Below are 24,378 nucleotides of genomic sequence, written 5' to 3'. Positions count from 1 at the left end.
AATAGAGAAAGCACATCTGAAGGGCCCAAAATAAGTCCTAGTTCTTCTGATTATCGCTCATTAAGACAAATGTTGGCTTCTATGGCTGTACATAGGTATGATGATGATTCGGATGATGATGTTCTTGATCCTAGAGATCAGGCTGAGTTGGAAGAAGAGGCAGCCAGATATCATCATGATGATGGTGGCTGGTCCCCGGTGGGAAAAGTAGTCCCTCAATATTTGATTCCACCCTTGAGACCTGAGAAGAAGCCTATAAGACCCAAATTGCCTAAAAAGACAATTATTCATCCAGCAGATGATCCAGATCCACCACCTGCTAAACGCCCTCTATCAGGGGACAACAATGGGTCAGACATTACAGAGACTGACAAAACCGGTTAGGCCAGGAGGTGGCATGCAGCCCAGGGAGCTACTGAACTATGGAGGCTGTTTTTCTTGTGGGCAGGCAGGCCGACAATGAAGGGGAAAAATCCCCACCACCACAAAAAGAAAAAATTAAATATAAAGTAAGTAATAAAAAAACTCTAGATTCTCCCACCCCAACTTGGGGACAGATCAAGAACCTCACTCGTCAAGCCCAGACAGTTGCCGGACCTGGTGCCAGCCCAGAACAACTCTTTCTTGCAATCCTTGCTATCCTGAGTTGCCAGGTAAGTATGGTTACTCCCTTTTCCTCTCAGTCAGAGAGCGGAATTTATTGGGCCTATTTCCCTGATCCTCCAACTCTGCAGGTTGTCCCTTGGACAGAGTCACCCCTTCGGGTGACAACTAATGCACCTCGGTTGCTAGGAGGGAGTTGGACATCTCATTCTTTAAAAAGTTATCCTATAAATCTAAATTTCTCTTTCCACGGATTAGTTGAAGGAATCCCAATTTGCTTTAATTTTCCCCTTGAAGGGACTCGAGGCCTTATTACTCCAACTAAAGAGGGATGTGTCCAGACATCAAAAAAGGCCATTATTACAGATTCCCCACTTAATAAAGGAAAAAAGGGATCAAAAAGATTTGTTTGGGTTTTATTGGGACAAATGCCTGGAATCTCAGATGAGATCCAAACACAATTTGCAAGGTTTAATCATTCTCTCCCCTTTGATGACACTTATGAACGATGCTCATCAGACCCACCTTCAGATGACAGCTGGGGTGGAGTAAATTATCAGATAGGATACCCTCAGTGGAGAGAGTGTATTTATGATTCTATGTTAGCCTATAAAATGGGGAATTCAAATACAATATCCATTCAAGATTGGAGTAATCCAAATCCAAAACACGATCTGAAAACAGTAAAAAATTATACAGACGAGTATGTAAATTGGGAAAACTCTACTGTACCTTGGCCTCTTTCAGTCAGTAGATGGCATCACAACGCCCTAGTTCCCCCCATGGTTGCTTATCAGCAAAATTCAAAGACCTTTTGGCAGCCAGAGCTATGGAGAGCAGTAGCTGCAACTTCCAATGTAACTTTAAAGCGACCTAATTCAACCTTAGAAAAGGTTGTTTTGGCTTGCCTTCCTTCTCCATATGTTTTCCTTTTTGTTAATGATTCAAATAAGTTACAGATATATCTTAATCAAACTGGAGGACCTACAATTGTTGATTGTGATACCTGCTTCCTTTCTAGCTGTCTGAGCCCTAGGTTTAATGTTTCTGCTTTTATAATTTTAAAACGACCTCCCTATCTCATGGTACCTGTTAATTTGACAACATATTGGTATGATAATTATGGCTTAGCTGTATTACAACATGTTAAAGAGTTAATGAGAATTAAAAGGTTTGCAGGATTGTTAGTTTTAGGAATATCTGCCTTAATTATGGCCATATCTTCTGCTATATTAGCCTCTGTTTCTCTTGCACATCAGGTTCACACAGCCGCTCATGTTAATGATTTGTCAAAAAATGTTTCCTTAACGCTAGCAACTCAAGAAGCTATAGATAGAAAACTAGAAATGAAAGTAAATGCTTTGGAAGAGGCAGTAATGCATATAGGAACTGAATTGCAGGCTTTAAAAACGAAGTTGGCTTTGTCCTGTCATGCAGATTACAAGTGGATTTGTGTAACACCCTTAAAGGTAAATGAAACAGATTATAATTGGGAGCGGATTCAAAATCATATTTCTGGGGTTTGGAATAGCTCTAGTATTAGCCTAGATTTAGAAAGATTACATCAACAGATTTCTAATGTAAAAGATGCTAAGTTAGACTTTACTGTGGTAGAAACAGCTCATGATTTCTTTAATCAGTTAAGCTCCTTCATTTCAGGAAAAGGTCTCATTTCTGGGATTATGACCTGGGTTTCTCTAGGATGTATTGTCTTAGTAATTATTCTTATCCTTCCTTGCATTGTTAGGATCCTCAGAACTAGTATTCAGCGCCTTTCTGTTGAACTTCAGCTGCTTGCCTTAAAAAATAAAAAAGGGGGAGATGTCGGGAGCCAAGAAGAGGACAAGCGAACGCCCCGCCCATGACAAGGCTCTGGGTAAAGGTCATGGACCCAAGGAGGCCATGAACCCAGGGGAATCCGAGTCCAGCAGGCTCCGGGACACTCCCTATTCTTGCTATATGTGTCTTGTCTGTGCTAATACTCTTTCTTGGAATTCTTGGTGGTTTTTCGCTGTCCTGGCAGACCTCGGGGAAGGTCCCAGGGACATCTCTAGGGTGTAAACGTCTGGGGGCTTCCCAGAAGAGTTAGGCTTACTCTGCCCCCAGGGAGATGGGAACTATATGAATAACCTGGTATGCGGGAGGTATTTAGATTTAGGCCATTTATAGATATGTAGGATTTTATATATAGGAGGTATATTAGGGAATATGGAAATAGATTAGAAGTTAAAACTGCTTATAAATGTGATTGTGAATCCCATCCCTGGACACGCAAACACCATTAGATTTATTTGTAAGTTTAATAACCACACAATGCTATAATTCTCATTTTGTAGAGTAAGGGTTAAGGCAGCTGCGACGCTGCTGCTACTCCATTTCCCCTGCCCATGGTGTGCCTGGGAGTACACTAGGAAGTAGTGTTAGTGCTTTAGGTATCATAGACGGCTGTGTGAAAATAGAATGAATTGTGGCTTGTAGATTAAATAGTAAGCAAGATATTGTAGTATGTGTATAATATAAAAGTTAAGTTTTCATAGTAGGTAAAATTATAATAGAAACTATAGTGGTTAAGTGATTGATTATACTGTAAAACTGTTAAGATATTTTTTTCCCTGTAGCTATGTGTTTCTTTGTAGCTGACGTTTGTCCATTCAAGTGAAGCAGTGAAGCAAGAAGAACGTTTAAACCTGAAAACAGAGTGGGCTAAGAGGTCCAAAACAATCCTTGTCACGCGCCACTAGGGACGGAAGATTTTGTACCCTGGGAAATTCTGTCTTGGAAAATATCCCCTGACTTGTTTTGTTGATCTAAGGGGCACGTCATCTGGAAAGATCTGAAAACAATAATTCGTACCTTGGCCCCGGTAGTAAAAAAAAAAAAAGATATATAAGGTGTTACAGAAAAAATAAAGAAGAAGAAGTTTTTCCACTGCAACTGTGTGTGTGTGTGTGTGTGTGTGTGTGTGTGTGTGTGTGTGCATTCGCCAACGCCGCTCATCCCAAGGGTTCCCTGGACCAGCGGAGGCTGGACCCCCGCAGTTAAGGAGAGGGAAGTGAGAGGGAAAGGGAGAGAGGTCGATAAAGTCTCTTTTTCCTTACCCAGTCAGGGCACTCTGGCATCAGAAGGCGACCAGGGACAAAAGGGTCACAGTTGGGGCCACTGGGTCTGGTCCATTGGCGGACAACGTGGCCCCTGAGTACCGCAAGAGGTCAGGATGTCAATCACAGGGAATAAGAATCCCTTCCACAGTCACCATTTGTTGCAGGAAGAGGGACCCCTTCCAGGGCCCGAAACTGGGCTCTTGTCTAACACTCGGAAATGAATTGTCTGAGGAGACACATGTGCTGATAAAGCAAGAGATTTTATTGGGAAAGGGTGCCCAGGCAGAAAGCAGTATGGTCAGGGAACCCAGGAGAACTGCTCTCATAAAATAGAGAGACAATGGGGATTTGTTGTATGTCTCAGGGAACTCAAACAAGGGCTTTGTACCAACCTAGAGGGGTTGGACATGGAGTGAGATGGGAGGGAGGCTCGGGAGGGAGGAACTTGTGTATAACTATGGCTGATTCATGTTAAGGTTTGAGAGAAAACAGCCAAATTCTGTAAAGCAATTATCCTTATATAAAAAAATAAAAATATTTTAAAAAAAAGAAAAGGAACTAATATAGAGGGAGTGTCTCACCTATTATCTTCTAGAGTAGTAGCTAGAATAAAAGTTGTCAGAAGATCATTCTTGGAACTTTGAGATTTTGTTTCTTACCTGCTGTCAAGTGTATTCCCTGTAATTTTTTTTCTGTAATAAAAACAGAAAAAGAAGAGAGTTTTCTTTCCAGTTACCAGACTTTGAAAAGTGAAAATGAAAGTGTTAATCGCTCTGTTGTGTCTGACTCTTTGCAACCCCTTGGGCTGCAGTGCTCCAGGCTCCTCTGTCCATGAAATTCTCCAGGCAAGAATACGGCAGTGGGTTGTCATGCTCTTATCCAGGGCATCTTCCTGACCTTGGATCGCACCTGGGTCTCGTGCATTGAGGACAGATTCTTTACTGCCTGAGCCACCAGAAACTTTCAAGTTAATGCATTATATAGAAAATAAGTATTTGAATGCTTAGTATTTGATCATTAAATCAATAGGTTTCCACACAAGAACAATGTCTCTGAGTGTCTGAAGAAATATTTCCCAAGTTAAGATGCTCCCTGGCCCTTTCCATATGTGAGAATCCCAGAGATCCTCTTGAGTTGAGAAGGTTGTGTTAAGTGAAGCAGGTGAAGCAGCTGGTGGCCGTGCATATTTTAAAAAGGCCACAAGGTGTCTAATATGATCTCTCCCTAATCCAGTTGAATAATTCTTGTTTAGATTGATTTAACATTTTTAAATTATTTTTCTCAATTTGCATTTTTACATTCACATTCTTTCTCATATCCTTCCCCTGTATAGTTTATTATATGATATTGAAGGCAGTTCCCTGTGCTATACAACCTTTCCTCTTTGGTAACTGTATATTTCATTTATGTGTCTGTGAGTCTATTTTTGTTTTGTAAATAAGTTCATTTGTATAATGTTTCAGATTTCACGTATAAGTGATATCATTTATTGTCTTATGCTTTTTATATTTTATAAAATTCTTAAAGATTGTTTTCCACTTAGTTATTAAAATATTAATAATATTCTCCATGTTGTATAGTACATCTTTGAGCTAATCTTACACCACTTAGTTTGTACCTCCCACTCCACCACTTCTATGCTGCCCCGCCCCCTCAGAGAAAGCCAAATACTGTATGATATCACTTATGTGGAATCTAAAAAATTACCACAAACTAGTAAATATAACAAAAAGAAACAGACTCACAGATATAGAGAATACATCTGTGATTCGACATTTTTTTTGAGAGGACATGTAACTGTGTAGACAGTTTCCTTGATCTTCCTAAATCAAGAATATCAGCTATATGTACAGATTTACATAATTTTTATGTGTAAACTTTAGTACATGGCATTTTTGAAATTCAATCACTTTTAATTATGGCTTTAGTGAATCACCACTTGAACGTGAAAAAATACTATGCAGTTAAGGTTAACTTAAACTGTTTGCTCACCATAATTACAGATATGCCATATCTCTACATTATAAAGGATAATTTCATATGATAAACACTGATTAAATAGTTAGAATTTGTTAAACACATGGAACCTTAAATTGTATACACTTGTCTTCTCTCCCTCTCCATATTTGTGCATATAAATCACATGAGGAAGATATCCTCTAAGAAAATGTTCACTGAGGTTGTGGAAGATTTATTGCAGAGAAGCAAAGTGAGATAGTCCAGAGCTTTTGTGAAGGCCAAGATGTTTATCCTTATCAGGGCCCTAATTGGATCTACTGATAACTGAAACACAGGACTGAACTATCTTGTGTGTCTATAATCAACCCCTTTTTCTTCCTTTAGCCAAAGTACATGAACTTGCATGTGCATGCTAGGTCTCTTCAGTTGTGTCCTACTACTTGCGACCCTATGGACTATAGCCTTCCAGGCTCCACTGTCCATGGAATTCTCCAGGCAAGAATGTTGGGGTGGACTGCCATGTCTTCCTCCAAGGGATTCCCCCAACCAAGGGATTGAACCTGCATCTCATGTCTCCTGCATTAGCAGTCAGCTTCTTTACCACTAGTGCCATCTGAGGTGCTCTGTAGCCAAAGCATATGGGCAATCAAATCACAACCAAAGTTGTTTGTGAGTATGGAGTGACAACAAGGTGAGTTTAATGACTTAAATATCCAACCACTTCAAGCTTATGACAATATCACTGATTGTGTTCCAACATAGCTACACAACATACATCTCTTCAAGTTCCCATAGAAATTTTAATCAGAAGGAATTCATTTATATTAAATATTTGGATATAAAAATATAGCTATAAATATATAAATATGGATAAACAAAGCACATGGAATTTTTATAATGCAAACAATGCAGTGTAAGGTGTCCCCATTTTTTTTAATAAGACAGATACATAAAAGATTTTGCAAATGTAAAGTTCAAAGGAATTAAAGAGAAAAAAAATCAGACCAATTGGAAGAGAAATACTCTTTTATAATTCCTGGCAGCTGTATACCAAAGACCTTTCCCGGGGGGCATGGACATACTTTTTAGTAAATAAATGTATTTATTTTTAACTTGAGGATGACTGCTTTACAATATTGTGTTAGTATCTACCATATTTAAACATACATCAGTCCTAGATATCTGTCCCATCCCTCTTGAACCTCCTTTCCACCTCCCACTACATTCTATCGCTCTAGGTTGTCAAAGAGCTCCGAGTTTGAGCTCCCTACATCACACAGCAAGTTCCCACTCACTATCTATTTTACATATGATAGTGTATATGTTTCAATATCATTCTCTCATTTTTCCCTCCCTCAGTTTTTCCAGCGGTCATGTATAGATGTGAGAGTTGGACCATTAAGAAGGCTGAACCTTGAAGAATTGACATTTTCAAACTGTGGTGCTAGAGAAGACTCTTGAGGGTCCCTTGGACAGCAAGGAGATCAAGTCAGTCAATCTTACAGGAAATTAGCCCTGAATACTCATTGGATGGCCTGATGCTGAAGATGAATCTCCAATACTATGGCCATCTAATGCAAAGAGCTGAATCGTTAGAAAAGACCCTGATGCTGGGAAACACTGAGGGCAGGAGGAGAAGTGGGTGACAGAGGATGAGATGGTTGGGTGGCATCATCCTCACAATGGACATGAGTTTGAGCAAGCTCTGGGAGATAGTGAAGGACATGGAAGCTTGGCATTCTGCAGTCCATGGAGTCACAAAGAGTTGGACTGACCAACTGAACAACTCTTTCTTCAATTGTGTTCAAAAGTTTGTCCTTTATATCTGCACTTCCTTTGCTGCCCTGCAGATAGGATCATCTGTACCATCTTTGATGAAATTCCCTGTAGATATCAATTAGGTCCAACTGGCCCAATGTCATTTAGAGCTCATGTTTCCTTAATAATTTTCTATCACGGTGATCTGTCTATTGGTGTGAGTGGAGGGTTGAAGTCCCCCACTATTGGTGTATTATTTGATTCCCCCTTTATTTATTGTTAGCACTTGCCTTACATATTGAGGTTTTCTTATGTTGGGTACAAATACATTTATTTATCATCTCCTAGATTATCATGTAGTGTTCTCCTTATCTTTTCTAATGGTCTGTATTTCAAAATCTATTTTATCTGATTTGAGTATCGCTATTCCTGCTTTCTTTTGATTTCTATGTGCATGGAATATCTTTTTTGCAGCTGATTACTTTCAAACTGCATGTGTCTCTAGGTCTGATGTGGGTATCTTGTAGAAAGTATATATATATATAGGGGTCTTGTTTTTTGTTCCATTCAGCAGATCTGTGTCTTTTATTCTGAGCATTTAATACATTTACATGTAAGGTTGTTATTGATATGTGAAATCCTATTATTCATTTCATTGTTTTGAGTTTGTTTTTATTTTTGTTTTTGAGGCTCCTTCTTTCTCTTGTGTTTCCTATCTAGAGAAGTTCCTTTACTATTTGTTGTAAATCTGGTTTGGTGTTTCTGAATTCTCTTACTTTTTGCTTGTCCATAAAACTTTTGTTTTCCCCTTTGAATCTGAATGGCATCCTTCTTGGATAGAGTAATCTTGGTTCTAGATTTCTTCCTTTCATCATTTTAAGCATATCCCACCAGTTCCTTCAGGCTTTCAGTGTTTCTAATGAAAGATCATCTGTTAGCCTCATGGGGATCCCCTTGTATGTTATTTGTTGCTTTTCCTTTGTTGCTTCTAATATTTGTTCTTTGTATTTAATTTTTTATAGATTGATTAATATATGTCTTAGAATGTCTCTCCTTGGATTTATCCTATACGAGATTCTCTGGGCTTCCTGGACTTTATGGCTATTTCTTCTCCCATTTTCGCAAAGTTTTTGGTTGCACTCTTTTCAATTATTTTCTTGTGCTCTTTCTGCTCTTCTACCTCACTTGCTCTGCTTTTTGTCTCCTTTAGTATGTTTTTAATCCCAGTTTTGGTGTTGTTCATTGCAGATTGACTATTTTTAACTTCATCCAGATCCTTGTTAAACATTTCTTGTATCTTCTCGATCTGTGTCTCCAGTCTATCTGTGCCTCCACTTCATTTCCAAAATGCTGGATCATCTTTACTATCATTACTCTGAATTCTTTCTTTTTCAGGTAGACTGCCTATTTCCTCATTTGTTTGGCCTTGTGTATTTTTACCATGTTCCTTTATCTGCTGCATGTTTGTCTTTTCATTTTGTTTAATTTACTGTGTTTGGGGGTCTTCTTTCTGTAGGCTGGAAGGTTGTAGCTCCTCTTCATTGTTCATGTGCCCCCTGTGAGTGGAGGTGGACCTCGTGAAGTTTATCTGGTTAGGGGGACTTGTGCCTGTTTGCTGGTGGATGGAGCTGGATTCTTTGTCTCTGAAAGACAGTGCCATCCCCAGTAGTGGTTGTTTTGTTTTGTTTTGGGGTGTCATTGGGTTTTCTATATCTTTGGGCAGTCTGTCTGCTAATGTGGAGAGCTGTGTTCTTGTTTTGTTGTTTGGCATTGGGTGTCTGGTGCTGCAGCTTGCTAGCCTTTGACTGAGGTTTGGTCTTAATGTTGAGATAGAGGCCTTTGGGAGAGCTTCACCAATTCATATTCCATGAATTTAGGAGTTCTCTGGTGGCCCAAAGTCCTGGATTTGGTTCTCTGATCTCAGGCATTCAGGCCTGATTTCTTACTGTAGCATCAAAAGCTCACAGTCCATGAAGAATGAAAACCAAAGCTCCAAGACTGTTAGTGGAAGCAACACTCAGTAGTCCAGAACACCCAAAGAAACTCATACCCTTACAAACAAAAAAGAAGTGAGAGAAAACGGAGACAAAAAAAAAAAAAAAAGGACAAAAACAGGAGTGGGGGAAAAAAAAAGACAGCAATCCAGTCAATAAAGAAACCTATAAGTGAAAACGAATAATAAAAACTAGACTAGCAAGAATACAAAATCAAAACACGAAAAAAAAAAAGAAATATAACTATAGGGTACTGTAAAAATAGGGAAATAAATGAATTTATTTAAAAAATAAGATGTTTAACAAAGGAAAAGTAGTTTAAAAAATTAAAGAAATAATATAGAAAATAACATTGGAACAACATTAAGAAGAAAATAAAAAGACAATTTTATCTAGAGTGGTATTAAGAGGAGTGTCCTCATGATTCCTCTGTTTTCCACTTCACACAGTATGTTCCAGTCAATCTGCCTACACAGAAAGTCCTCCAGTATTCCTATGAAGGTCTCTGGACCTAAGGTGGGCAGTTTGATGTCAGTTCAGACTCAGATCTGGCCTTATTTCACCTTGTACTCGCTCCCAAAATCCACAGTCACCTCTAAGGTTCACAGTCTCCAGCTAATTGTGAGGATTTAGTCTGCTGCACCTGTGGTTGCAGGAGCTAATTCTCTTCCTCTTTGGTCACACAGCCCCTGGTGTTCTGCTTTGGTTTAGGCCCGGCTCTGCTTATAGGCTGCCCTCCTAGTGTCTGTTTCCCACCCAGAAGATAGAGGGCCAAGGTTGACGCTTATGAAACACAGGATACAGTTTTAAAAACCTGAACTTTATAGAAATGGTACAGTTTCAGCCTTACTGTTGTATATTATCTAGGGTGAAACAGATCACCAGCATAGCCTGGATGCATGAGACAAGTGCTCAGGCCTGGTGCACTGGGATGACCCAGAGGAATCGGGTGGAGAGGGAGGTGGGATGGGGGGTCGGGATGGGAATACATGTAAATCCATGGCTGATTCATGTCAATGTATGACAAAAACCACTACAAAATTGTAAAGTAATTAGCCTCCAAGTAATAAAAATAAATGGAAAAAAAAATGTTTTACGGAATTCACCAGTGTGTGTGTGTGGTGGGGGGGAGAAAGTAATGACAAATATAAAAGATATTTTTTTCAAATATTTTCTAAATGCCATTTAATATTTTTTTTATTTATAAGAAAACTTATATTTGCTAACTCTTTAAAGTCCATCCTCCCCAATATGTGCTTCTACCTATTTATTGGTAGAGGGAAATATACATGTACATATACATTTTTTTCCTATACCTGATGATACAAAATAAATGTGAATCATTAACCCAACTTTTAACCCAGGAACTCTAAATTATGTTTTTAAAATACCTTTTTCTCTCCAGAATTTAGAGAGATACAGGATAGTAAAATCCCAGAATTGTGGTCTTCATTTTTACTATTTTTTTACATCTAAATAGTTTCCAATAGTTGGAACTAAAGATGTATACTCTAACATGATGATTACAGACATGGGTCATTTTTTATGTGGATAGGCCCTCTGTTTAAATATGTAAGCAAATAAATATATTAAAAGGCAGGTATATGTTAGTTTTATTTAGATCATTCTTGATAGAATACAGATGAATCAAACAGCAAAAAAAAATCATCAAATAAAAATATAGCTTTAAGGCATTAGCCAAACTGAAAGTGTACAGAAAATAAGTTGAAAAAGGTGAAATCCTTGTTTTGAATTATGGTTTGGGCTAGTACTTTTAGATATTTACCTAAGTCTAAATTTAGATGAACACAAAATACTTGCTCCTCTTATTGTTAAAAAAGTAAATTAAGCAACTGTGGGACATCTAGTAAAGCCAAGATTCAACTGTTTCATGTATTTGAAACACAAGGAACTCTAACAAATAAACAAAGCCATACATCTGTCATGCATCTTCAACCACATTAAAATCCTGTTTTCTAATATTTGGATGGCAGTTTTTAAAGACATGGTCTTAACATAATTCTTCAACTTGAAACTTAATGAAAGTACTGATGTTTATCAAGATAGATAATACCTACTTTAATCCTGTTCAAGGTACTGAAAAGCTGACAACTTCGAAATGACTGATGACTTTTTTCTTTTTTTGGTCAAAGGGAAGCTGAGCTGGAAGAAAATCCTTAGTATTCAAATTACTTGTGGGGCTGTTTTGATTCTTAACAACTTATAAATTTTTATGAATTTTGTGAAGAAAAAATATCACACATTGTGATGTCCCATTTTGTCCTGCAATACTTGTTCAGAATGTGATTCTGAATTTTTTTTCAAGTGTCAAGAAGCTGGATCTCTATGAGCTAAACCTTGAATCATCATCTTTTCAAGTGAATTGTAAAAAACTAAGGTAAAAATACAAAGATTCCAAAGCATATAACATTTATTGATTTAATTAATAATGCATGAAATAATGTACTAAATTCAGCAGAAGTTTCACTCTTTTAGAAATAAGAAATGACCACTCTAAAAACAATTTAAAAATTAAGAGTAAATCTATACTGTGGTTCATTTGGTGGAGTTCTATGGATATATGACTGAGCTAAAGCCTTTAAGATTCCAAGTCCTGCAAGTTCACAGTTATGAATACTGCTTTGGTTAAGCTAGCACTCAATAGTAAGTTACTTGAGGAAAAAAAACTATGTAAATTCTCCCATTTAATTTGTCTGCAGATACACATCTGCAGAAACCTGGAAACCCTGAAGAAAATTGTTGAATATTATTTTCACTCAGATGACCTTAAAATTGAAACATGGATTTGTAATCCTCTCCTTACTGACATGGACAGCAAATCAATGAAGCAAACCTTGCCAAAAATGACCTCACTGACTTTAAGGACAAATTGAATGATGCTTCATAAATTTTACCCAACAAGTCTTAGAGAATTTTGTAGTTCCTTGACACAAACTCATCCTCTTTTGTCAAAGTGAGCTATGGGAGTTTTTTTATTCTTTTTCTATATGCTCTTTTGATTCAGGGTTTCAAAACTATTGTCATAAGAATGACCAGTGAAAAATTGATTGAAAATCAAATATAGCATTTTGCCTTGCAAAAGACCACTCAATAATTTAAATATATTTTTGAGACAAAACATTTTAATAGAAATATGTAAGCAAGAATAAATTTGACTTTTTATTTATATGCGTAGTTTCCCTTTTTCTTGGAAGTAGGAGGTATTTAATGGGCTGCCTCAACAGTCTCAAACTTTGTTCTGAATGTTCCTCATTACATCTATCTTTAAATAATAAATAATGCTTCATAAGATTTGCTTTCTTGAACTACTCCCAAAGTGGAATTTCGTTATTTAATCAAAATCTATATATAGTAATATATGTGGGAAGTATAATTTTTATCTTCACTTCCTTAAGCAGTGTCTTTTTGAGACCATTGTCCCTTAATTGTCTTGATTAAAGAAACTACAGAAAAATAAAAGAAAGTCCTTGCCCTTTAAGTTTTCAGTAACTTGTTTATAAACTCTGTACCCTTACTCCTTTTCTCTTGACTTTGGCAACTGCTTCAAGCCTGATAGGGCTTCCTTCATAGGTTAGTAGGCAGAGAATCTGCCTGCAATGCAGGAGACCCCAGTTTGATTCCTGGGTTGGGAAGATCCCTGGAAAAGGGATAGGCTACCCACTCCAGTATTCTTGGGCTTCGCCTGTGGCTCATCTACTGAAGAATCCACCTGCAGTGCTAGAGACCTGGGTTCAACCCCTGGGTTACCCACTCCAATATTCTGGTCTGGAGAATTCCATGGACTGAATAGTCCACGGGGTCGCAAAGAGTCGGACACAACTGAGTGACTTTCACTTTCATGACTAAATTTTAAATAACATTCTGTATTTGTAAATAATCCATCTGAAAGCCTGTCCTCTTGCTTTCTTTGCCTCTACTTTCCAATGACCTCAGAGTTCATTATTTTAAGAACATTTTTCTGTGGCCACACCATAGACTTTATAATTAGCTTAAATTCTTCTACCTTTGTGGCTCAGTTGGTAAAGAATCCACCTGCAATGTGGGAGACCTGGGTTCTATCCCTGGGTTGGGTAGATCTCCTGGAGAAGGGAAAGGCTACTCACTCCAGTATTCTGGCCTAGAGAATTCCATGGACAGTATAGTATAGTCCATGGGGTCACAAAGAGTCAGACATGACTAAATGACTTTCACTTCACTTCTACCTTTAAATCAGAATTTCATATATATAATTTCTTACCATTCCTAAACCTCCAAATTTCCAATTATTTAACACTTAGAAAAGAGGCATTGAATTAAGCTAATTTAAAAGCTAAACAAGATAAGCATAAACATACTTCATTATATAGCACTAAATAGTGTATCTCAAGAAAGCAATTTATAATAGATCAAAATAAATATTTTTTTCTTAATTGAGTTTAAGTGATTTTTGAAGAACTCTGTGATCTGCAAAAGTTTAAGAATTACAGTCATTATTATTGCATATATATGTGTCTATAGATATATAGGTGTATGTGCATACATTAATACATATATAGGTGTATATGCACATATATATACCATTATTCACCAATTTATGGAGATTGCTCATTGAAAGAAAGAGGCATATTAGCTATTTACTCAGCATAATCTTTCCTCTAAATTTTTAATATCCAAAAGAGCAGGAGTGGTATGTTGTGTTTCCTTATATCCAACAATATGTATAACAAACTCTGTATATGCTTTGTACTTAATAAAACCCCCAATTTTAAAATAATGTATATTATTTGAGTATCTATTTAAGTTTGAGAATGAGACATAATAAGCATTATCAGGATGATAAAAATTATCAGAATAAGGAAGGAACTTAATGAACACATAGTTATTGCAGGCAAAAGAAGCCTGACTGGAAATGAGTTGATTAAATAAAAAAAAGAAATGACCAATTAGATTGAATAAAAATAAAGAGCAAAAAAATAAGAAAGTATGCAATTGTCACAAATAAATCTTTAACAGGAAAGCAAATCTATAAAATTTCATGAAAAGTATATTTGCATACCAGTAAAAAAAAAAAAAAAAAGTAAGCAAACCCAAGTCCATTTAAACCAGACTTTCTTAACTTCCAGGCAACGGTCCTATTGAGATGGTTAATTCTTTGATTTGGCATCTGCTCTGTACCTTAAAAGATTCTTAGCAGCATCTTTGTCTCTACCACTTGTTTTCAGTGACAATCTCCTCCTGCAGTTTCGACAAACATTGCAGAATATCCCCTAGGAGGTAGAAACACCCTGGTTGAGACCCACCAATTTAAGGAAAGGCACAACAAAGGATCTCCCAATCCTTGATGAAGTCCAACATCCTTTGCTTTTGTGGAGGAAAGTGAATTTCCATCTCCTTAGCTCATGAGGCAGATGTTGGGGGACTTATAGAAAGATATACCCCTCAACAGGCAATTAGGAAAATAAGAAGCATAAAAACAGAAGAAGAAAAAAGAAAGAGAGAGAGATTTTTATGAGCAAGGGTGAAAGTATAGCTAATATAAAAGAGTAAATTAAAATAAAAAATATGCCAGTGGTATAATGTGCACCTCCATAAACTCTAGAAGTGTATTTGTTTTTCTTCTTTCCTTTTTTCAAGCATCTAGTATATATAATTTTAGCTGCTCTTTTTTGAAGGAAAAAATTTACCATTTTATAAAATATAAAGATTTATGGAAGGCATTACACAGCAAGCCCTAAAATTTGCATTACAACATCTGATTGAGAATCACTGTATTACTTGGCTACAGCTGTTTTGTATTGATTGTACACTGTTTCATTAGACTACCTTCAAAAACTTTATTCCAAATGTTTTATAGATTTTCTAACTTTAATAACTGCCCTGAGACTGTGACTGTATATGTGACTAAAAATGTGTCCTGCAGGACAGCAATGGTATCAGTGATTTAGCCATCACAGCAGCTGAAATGTGAAGACTCTGTATGACTTTCATAATTCATATTGATTTGGACTGCTCTGTGAAGGGAACAATTTGAATGGATATTTGGTTTAAATGTACGTTGATTTATTTAGTTTCCTTTTTTTTTTTCTTTTCCCAGAATGTGATATACATTTCCAGAAATATGGTAAATTTGGTTTTATTTTTCAACTTTATCTATGACAATTGCAATAAAGCTAGAATCCTCTGAGTGAATAGTAAAATTAGGCTTTTGAGTAGAACAGGTCAAATTCTATTTAGCCCCTATCCTAGGATTTATGCTGATATAATTCCATTATACATTGTTCTCCCCTTTAAAGAAGGCTTCCCTTGTTGGCTTAGATGGTAAAGAGCCCACCTGCCAATGTGAGAGACTTGGCTTTGGTCCCTGGTTCAGGAAGATCCCCTAGAAGGGAATGACTACCTACTCCAGTATTCTGGCCTGGAGAATCCCATGGACAGAGGAGCCTTTGCTGATATAATTCCATTATACCTTGTTCTCCCCTTTAAAGAGGCCCTGAATATAACTGAATATAACACTCAGGTGTCCGCATGGGAGCATTTTTTTCCCACAGCAAAGTGACATAAATCTCTGTCTTAATTAGCAAGTTAACTCATATTCTATTCAACTTACTATTAATTCTGCTTCACATTTATGCACAATAAAACTCTACTGCATAAACAAGTGTTTTAATTATCTTACTCTTAATATTATATAAATTATTCATTATTACTTAGTATTAGCTATTATTTCATAATGCAATATCATTTCCAAGTTATAATGTTTATGCAGACTGATGGTTTATAGTCTAAATATTATATCTTCAGTGATTTCCATTCTTTAATATCATAGTTCACCTGCTTAAAGCTGTTAGATCAAAGCATGTTTATTACCTACTGTACTTTAAAACTTGCCAAATGACATATTTAACTTCTGCTAAAAAGGAGAGGACAGCTTTCTGACTACCAAATAATTAATGTGGCATATAAACTCAGAAATTATTTTTGGGATATTACTTAAAGAAGAAACAAATTATTTTTAAAGAATTCTTTGAATTAGTAAAAATAAAATTCATTAACTGAATAGCAATAAAATATCAAAACACCTCAATTAATATTCCACAATTCTTTTTCCATATAGGTAAAACTAAAAGAAAAAAAAAACTAAGTTACATTAGAAAATATTTTTTCTTTTTTTTTTCATTTATTTTTATTAGTTGGAGGCTAATTACTTCACAACATTGCAGCGGGTTTTGTCATACACTGACATGAATCAGCCATGGAGTTACATGTATTCCCCATCCCCATTTTTTCTATTTGATAATTATATTTGGTTATCCATGTAATTGAGAGATTGTTGGAATAATAATCTTAAATACTGTAGACAATATGTAAGTATAAAATATTAGGCAATAAGTTGATGCACTTACTCAATCTTTTCCCAATTAGTTTCATACATTATTTGAAATAGCATACATATGCAATTAGAAAAACATTATAGGAAAGAATGGATTTTTAAATTTTCTGGCCATTTTTCCTTTAATATCAGTTTAGTTTTCAAATAAGTTTAGTTGAGAAGATAGAAAGGTATGGAAATTCCTCTTATGACAACTTTTATAGGATCAGGTTCCTTGATTGAGTAGTCCTATGTCTTTATGTGATCACATACATGGTGGAGAAAGGTAGATCAGTCATGTTCTTTTATGAAATTGATACAATCTAGAAGTCATAGCTTTACTGAAGCTCTTGGTACTTTTACTCTAAAGCTAAAATTAGCTGCAAGACTAAGGATGCTATGGGTGATTATAGGATCACAACTCAAGCTCCACTGGTGTGGCCTGTGATAATGCTCAAGAAAGCAAGTGGGGACAGCTATCCGGATTTAAAGGTTTAAAGAAGTAAACCTTACAATTCATACTTGCATTCTGAACTTACACAACATTATGTATTTTTTTATGGTATGTCCTTCCATAAGGGCTTCTCTGGTAGCTCAGATGGTAAAGAAGCTACCTGCAATGCAGGAGACCCCGGATTGATTCCTGGGCTGGGAAGATCCACTGGAGAAGGGATAGGCTACCGACTCCAGAATTCTTGGGCTTCCCTGGTAACTCAGAAAGGTAAATAATCTGCTGGCAATGTGGGAGTCCGAGGTGCGATCCCTAGGTTAGGAAGGTCCCCTGGAGAAGGGAATAGCTACCCACTCCAGTATTCTGACCTGGAGAATTCCATGGACAGAGGAGCCTGGCAGGCTACAGTCCGTGGGGTCACAAATAGTCGGACACGACTGAGCAACTTTCACACACACCTTCCATAAAGTGCTAATTGTTAAATATGTCCTATTTAAGCAGTTTTCTTTCCCTCTTTCTGTTTGATTGCTTTACTGCTGCTAAGTCGCTTCAGTCGTGCCCGACTCTGTGCGACCCCATAGACGGCAGCCCACCAGGCTCTGCCATCCCTGGGATTCTTCAGGCAAGAACACTAGAGTGGGTTGCCATTTCCTTCTCCAATGCAGGAAAGTGAAAAATGAAAGTGAAGTCGCACATTTCTGCCCTATAAATAAACTTTTCAGTACCATTTTCTAGATTCCGTATATAGAAGACATGCAGATGACTAACAAACACATGAGAAGATGCCTTTGCCCATTTTTAATTGTGTTTCTTGTTTTTGGATTGAGTTGTAAGATTCCTTTAACTATTATGGATACTTGTCCCTTATTATGTATACGATTTGCAAAAATTTTCTTCCATATTATACGTTGTCTTTTCACTCTCTTGTTGGTTATAATTCTTTGTTTATGATCTCTAAATCTGTCAATTTAAGTGCCTAGAGTGTGGAAAGCAAGATTATATGCAAAATTTCTCAGAATAAGTAAAATGGAATGAGTTCATAAGCGTAAATATTTTATAATAATGAGAAACATTTATTAATATAAAACAGAACTGAGTTATCCTTTACACATTCAACAAATATGTCATGTTCATGCTAAATTTTCATAGGTCTTCCATTGTATTAATGGAGTTCTAGCTATGTTAAGTCATAAACTATTGGGGGAGGTTGAATAAAGGATTATGGGAACCAAATAAGCTATTTCTTAACTACTCTGTAAATCCAATAGTAGTGAAAAATTTGAATAACTGAAAAGAGCATGAAGGTTAAAATTTTTGGCCTATAAATATGATAATTATTTGCCTAAACAAATATTTCTAAAATACAGAAGAGTTTTGTTTTATAAACTCATTGGTCTGCTCAGTGACCATAACAAATACTACAAAATACTATTGAGTGGCTTAAAAATAAACATTAATCTTCTCATAGTTCTGGAAGCTAGAATTCCTGATCAAGGTGCCAGTAAATTTGATATTTGATGAGGGTTCTTTTCTTGTCTTGGGCCCAACCACCTACTCACTGTGCCACATGTGACTTGTACTTTGTGGTAGTTCCTGAGAGGGCTTGATCATTCTGGTGTCTCTTCCTCCTCTTAAAAGGATATTAGCTCCATAGGACCAAGGCCCTACCCTTATGACCTTGTTTAACCTGAACTGCTTTTGTCAAGGTCCTATCTCCAAATATAATAACACTGACAATTGGGGCTCCAACATGTGAATTTTAGGAGGACATAATTTGTCCATAATAACATATGTACATGTATATAAATTGGTGAATAATGGTGGCACATTCCATTGAATGGTGAATAATTCCATCTCAGACAGATCGGAGCTTTTCCTTCTGGTTGAGAAAGGGCTTTAGACATACACTGTTCTAACCCTTCAAGCAGTATTGTTCATGGGTGTGTTTTCAATATGCTGGATTCTGTGCAGCCACATGACCTCCTCAGTTCAAGAAGATCAGTGAGTTCTAGACCACATCTGGGACAAGGGAACTTTAGAGGGGGCATGCTTTTATTTTATTTACACTGTTATCTGTATTTCTTTCTGGAGTTCTGGATTTAAGCAAGCATCTGGCAGAAAGAAAACTCTCTCTGCTTTTGTTTGTTTGTTTTTGTTTTTGCTCCAAGAAAAGAAAGTGGAGTAAAAAAGAGAGCATAGAAAGTCTGAGGTCAGCAGCTTTCTTGGATCATCCTTCACAAATAAGAGCAAAATAAGAAAATAGAAAGGCCTGTCATCGTCTCGTTTTAAGAAAGTTTGTGGGAAAAAAAATACATCCAAATTTCCCAATTAGTATTTTTAAGACCTTTTAAAACAGCTTTTTGTTTTACAAAAGCTAGATGACTTCTAACTTTGGAGGAAGATAGCATTGATAAAGTTACACCTAATCTTTGTCACTGAAGGCAGCTGTTAGCACATTTTTCTGAACCATCTAGATTTATGTTAGTGGTTACCTCCACAATAATATCCAAAATAAATGAGACTTTTTTAAGTAATTAGGGGGTAATTCTCTTAATTTTCTATATTCCATCCCACATATTTCAAAAAAGATGCTTCAATAGTAAATGTACATGTATATACATAGGTATTTGCGTTTACATCCCAGTTGCTTTGTTTCTCCCAGTGAACACCATAAATAATGGTATTTAGTAAGGATCCTAGATGGCATCATTTTCTCACTATTTTATGTCTAATGTTCAGATAATGCTGTGTTGAAATCTTCAAATACAATTGTGTATTTTGTATATATCAGTGAAATTTTAACATTTTCTGCTTAATATACTGTAATTCTCCATTATTTGGCTCATAAAACTTTATGATTATGGTTTTTCACTGTATATAGTATCTTATATCAATATACTATGCCATTCCCAATTCCATTGGATGTGATTTGCCTTAATTACACCTTTCTTTGAATTAATACTGCAAACAAATTTTTCCTATTATTTTTTTATATATTCTCCCATGTTTACATCTTCAAATCTCCTTTTTCAGATTGTTTTAGAAATACACTTAAGGTGCAGTAAATACTAGGAAAAAGCTGGCTTAAAATCCAAAAAAACTAGGTTCGTGGCATCTGGCCCCATTGCTTCATGGCAAATAGATGGGAAAACAATGGAAACAGTGACAGAACTTATTTTCTTGTGCTACAAAATCACTGTGGACAGTGACTGCAGCCATGAAATTAAAAGATGGTTCCTCTTCGGAAGAAAAGCTATGGCATACCTAGACAGCATATTAGAAAGCAGAGACATTACTTGGCCAGCAAAGATCTGTATAGTCAAAGCTATGTTTTTTCCAGTCACACCTGGATGTGAGAGTTGGGCCATAAAGAAGGCTGAATGCTGAAGAATCAATGCTTTTGAACTGTGGTGTTGGAGAAGACTCTTGAGAGTCCCTTGGATTGCAAGGAGATCCAACCAGTCCATCCTAAAGGAGATCAGTCCTGGGTGTTCATTGGAAGGACTGATGTTGAAGCTGAAACTCCAATACTTTGGCCACCTGATGTGAAGAACTGACTGCTTGGAAAAGACCTTGATGCTGGGAAAGATTGAGGACAGGAGGATAAGGAGATGACAGGATGAGGTGGTTGGATAGCATCATCAATTCAATGGACATGGATTTAAGCAAACTCTGGGAGATGAAAAAAGGACAGGAAAGCCTGGCATGCTGCACTCCAGGGGATGGCAGAGTCTGACACGACTGAGTGACTGAATGATGATAAAGTACTTGGTATTATTTTACCATTATTATTAATCATTTTTACACAATCTTATTTTCATTTCAGCTGGGGAATAAATCATTGGCATGTATTGTTGTACATGGTCTCTCTTTGTTTTACACATCTGCTGTGTATATATTTAAGCTTCTTGTGATTGTTTCTGCTCATAACCAAGAAACGTATACCCTAGTTTCAGAGAAAGTGGACATGCTGTTTTAATTCCATAAACTTTCTATTCATTGACATTTCCTTAGTGTGTTTTCCCATATACTTACTTAATACTTTTCAATGCCCTGACATAGCTTGGAAGGGATATACATGCACATTTTTCAAGCTGTTCTCACAATCTCTACTCTTTAACTTGGGAAAAGAAGCCATATGCTTTGCTTGTAAACACTAACACATTTGAATTTATTTCTACCATTATAATCTGTGGTTTCTATTTACCTTGCTTCTTCCATGTTTCATTTGTTCTATTTTATTGCTTTATTTTGCATTGTGTATATTTTCACACCTTTTCCTCTTATGAGCTTAGAAATTATTCTGTTTTTATTTCTTTTTTTGTTTGTTTTTTAGTAAATACTATGAAAACTTTATTAAAAAGACTAAGTTAAAAAAATCAATGTTAAAAAGTATCACTTTCCTACTCCCTAACAGTAGAAAAATCTAAGCTTGACATTGTCATTTCACATGAGTTTATATTGTTTGATATAGTTTTTAAAGAAAGTTATTTTAAAATTCTAAATTAGTTAGAAATGTAATCACTTAGCTTGTTGGAGATTAATCCATATGTTTACTATTGTTTCTATCAATATTTCTTCTGAAATATTTTTCCCCTAAAGGTTTGCCTTTTCCAGTGTTAAAACTATGTTTTTACTTATCCTAAAATAATATTAAAGTTTCCCTTATGTGGAAATCAAAGTTTATATAAGTGCAAAGGTATATTATTTGATATTATTTATTTGCATAGTATTTCTGAGATATTTTAATACTATCTCCTCATTCTTAAGTACATTTTTAAAGTATAATTAATATTTAGTAAATTGGTTCCTCATATCTGCTTTACTTTTATATTCAAATATACATTTTTTTTTCTTCAAAGAAGGCCCAACATTATTGCTCATAGATCAAAATCCATATCACTTATCAAGTTTTAGCCCTTCAGCTTGTTTTGATGATCATGGACACACTATAACAACCACATCAAAAACATAGAATGTCATCACAATTTCACTGACATGTTGAGTGAAAGAAAATGCACCCAATACAATATGCTACATAATTGATTTATATACAATTCTAGAACAATATAAGCTGATCTATGGTTGCAGATCCCCTGGAGGAAGAAATGGCAACTCACTCTAGAATTCTTGCCTGGAAAATTTCAAGGACAGCGGAGCCTGGTGAGCTCCAGTCAACAGGATTGCAAAGAGTTGGACATGACTTAGCTACAGAACACACACATGCATGGTTGCAGAAACAAAAGAATGTGTCCGATGTCTGAATGAACTAGAAAAAGTTCCAATGGATGTGTTTTAGATAAAAGTAACTTTCCCTTATTCTGTGTGCTGGTTATACTGCATATACAATTATTAGAAATCACTGAATTGAGCACATCATTTTTTTACTGCTGTTTTTCAGTCACTAAGTTGTGTTTGACCATTTGCAACCCTATCAACTGCAGCATGCCAGGCTTCTCTGTCCTTCACTATCTCCCAGAGTTTGGTCAAACTCATGTCCATTGAGTCAGTGATGCCTTTCAACCATCTCATCCTCTATTGCTCCCTTCTCTTCCTGCCCTCAATCTTTCCCAGTATCTGCATCTTTTCCAACGAGTCAACTCTTTGCATCAGGTGACAAAAGTATTGGAGCTTTAGCTTCAATCCTTCCAATGAATATACAGAATTGATTTCCTTTAGTATTAATGTGTTTGATCTTGCTATCCAAGGGGCTCTCAAGAGTGTTCTCCAGCATCACAATTAAAAAGCATCAATTCTTAGGAGCTTAGCCTTCTTTATGGTTCCACACATGACTACTGGAAAAACCATAGTATATTTTACTGTATTTAGATTATATTTTCAACTGTATTTATATTATACTCCCAACCAAAGAAAAATACGTTAGTAAAATGAGAAGCAAGCAACATATTGGGAAAAAATATCTGCACTATGTGGATGGCAAATCTTGCATACACACTATATAAAGAATATATACAAGTCAATAATAAAATCAAATAACATCTGTAAAATGTAGGCACACAATTTGAAGAAATACTTCACAAAGAAGATACATAAAAGGTATTTAAAAATAATTAGCCATCTGATAAATGCAAATAAAAATACAAAGAGATAAGCCATCTCCCACTCACAACAATAGTCACAATTAGTCTGACAACACAAAACTAGCCAGTAGACAGAACAACTGAAATTTATATATATTACTGGAGAGACTGTAAAACTGTACAAATTTGGAATGCAATTTGACTCTTTGAAAGAAAATTGTGCATTTAATCTTTGTTCCAGCACTCATAGTTCTTTGCATTTATTGATAAAAATGAAAAGTTATGTTTATCAACCAACTGGTAAATGGATGCCTATAGTAACTTCATTCATACCTACTCCAGACTGTAAGTCACCCAAATGTCCATCAACAGAATAATGGTCTAGCAAGTTGTTTAATATTCATGAAAATTAAATGTCAGTAAGCAAAAGGAAAAAGTCTGCTGATGTACTCAACAACTTGGTTCAAATCTCGTTATTATATTGAGCAAAAAGAACAGGTGCCAAAGAGAGTATTTATTGTATGATTTCACTCATACAAAATTCAATAACAGCCAAAACACCTATCATGATTGAAAAGCTATCAGAGTTGTAAGCTTGATTCTGAAGTGGACCTGACATTGTATTCATCTGATAAGCCTTTGTTTCACTGACTCTCATAATTCTATTCTATTATTAAAGACTCCAAACTATGTATGTCCCAAATCAACACACTGTAATTGGGTTATTTATTGTCCCTCTTTAAAGACTTACTAAAAGACTAAGGAATTTTCAGAGCAAATCATTCTATTTACTGCAATTTTTAGTAAACTCCCAACTAAGTTCACCAAGAATTTTCTTCTGAATGTTTTTATTGCAGCATGAATATAAATGATTTCACTTTTTATTAATGGCTGCATCACTAAGAAATATAACCATTGTTAATTAACTCATACATAATTATAGGAAGTGATTCCAAAATTGTTCAAAGAAAGAAAAACACTTTGGTGTGAAGAGATGTTAAGTTCAATGTGTAATGAAATATGTATATTGTTCTGGGAACCATAATAGACAGGTCAGCTTCATGTGCAGATATAAAGAACAGAGTGGCAACTACTTTTGAGT

General features: G+C 36.0%; 1 protein-coding gene across 1 annotated transcript; it reads left to right on the top strand.

Annotated features, from left to right (window-relative positions):
- Positions 1 to 339: 339 nt before the first annotated feature.
- On the top strand, positions 340 to 2,468 carry LOC139029727 (endogenous retrovirus group K member 6 Env polyprotein-like). The gene has a single exon (XM_070450234.1). It carries the CDS (start codon positions 423 to 425, stop codon positions 2,466 to 2,468), a length of 2,046 nt encoding a protein of 681 aa, XP_070306335.1. The 5' UTR covers positions 340 to 422.
- The last annotated feature ends 21,910 nt before the right edge of the window (positions 2,469 to 24,378 follow it).

This window comes from Odocoileus virginianus, chromosome 19 (assembly GCF_023699985.2).
Source record: "Odocoileus virginianus isolate 20LAN1187 ecotype Illinois chromosome 19, Ovbor_1.2, whole genome shotgun sequence".
Taxonomy (NCBI): domain Eukaryota; kingdom Metazoa; phylum Chordata; class Mammalia; order Artiodactyla; family Cervidae; genus Odocoileus; species Odocoileus virginianus.
The sequence above is the reverse complement of the archived record's forward strand: the minus strand, read 5'-3'. Positions and strand labels throughout refer to the sequence as shown.

Coding starts and splice junctions, on each gene's coding strand:
- LOC139029727 (XM_070450234.1), top strand. CDS start 423: ATGGAGGCTGTTTTTCTTGTGGGCAGGCAGGCCGACAATGAAGGGGAA.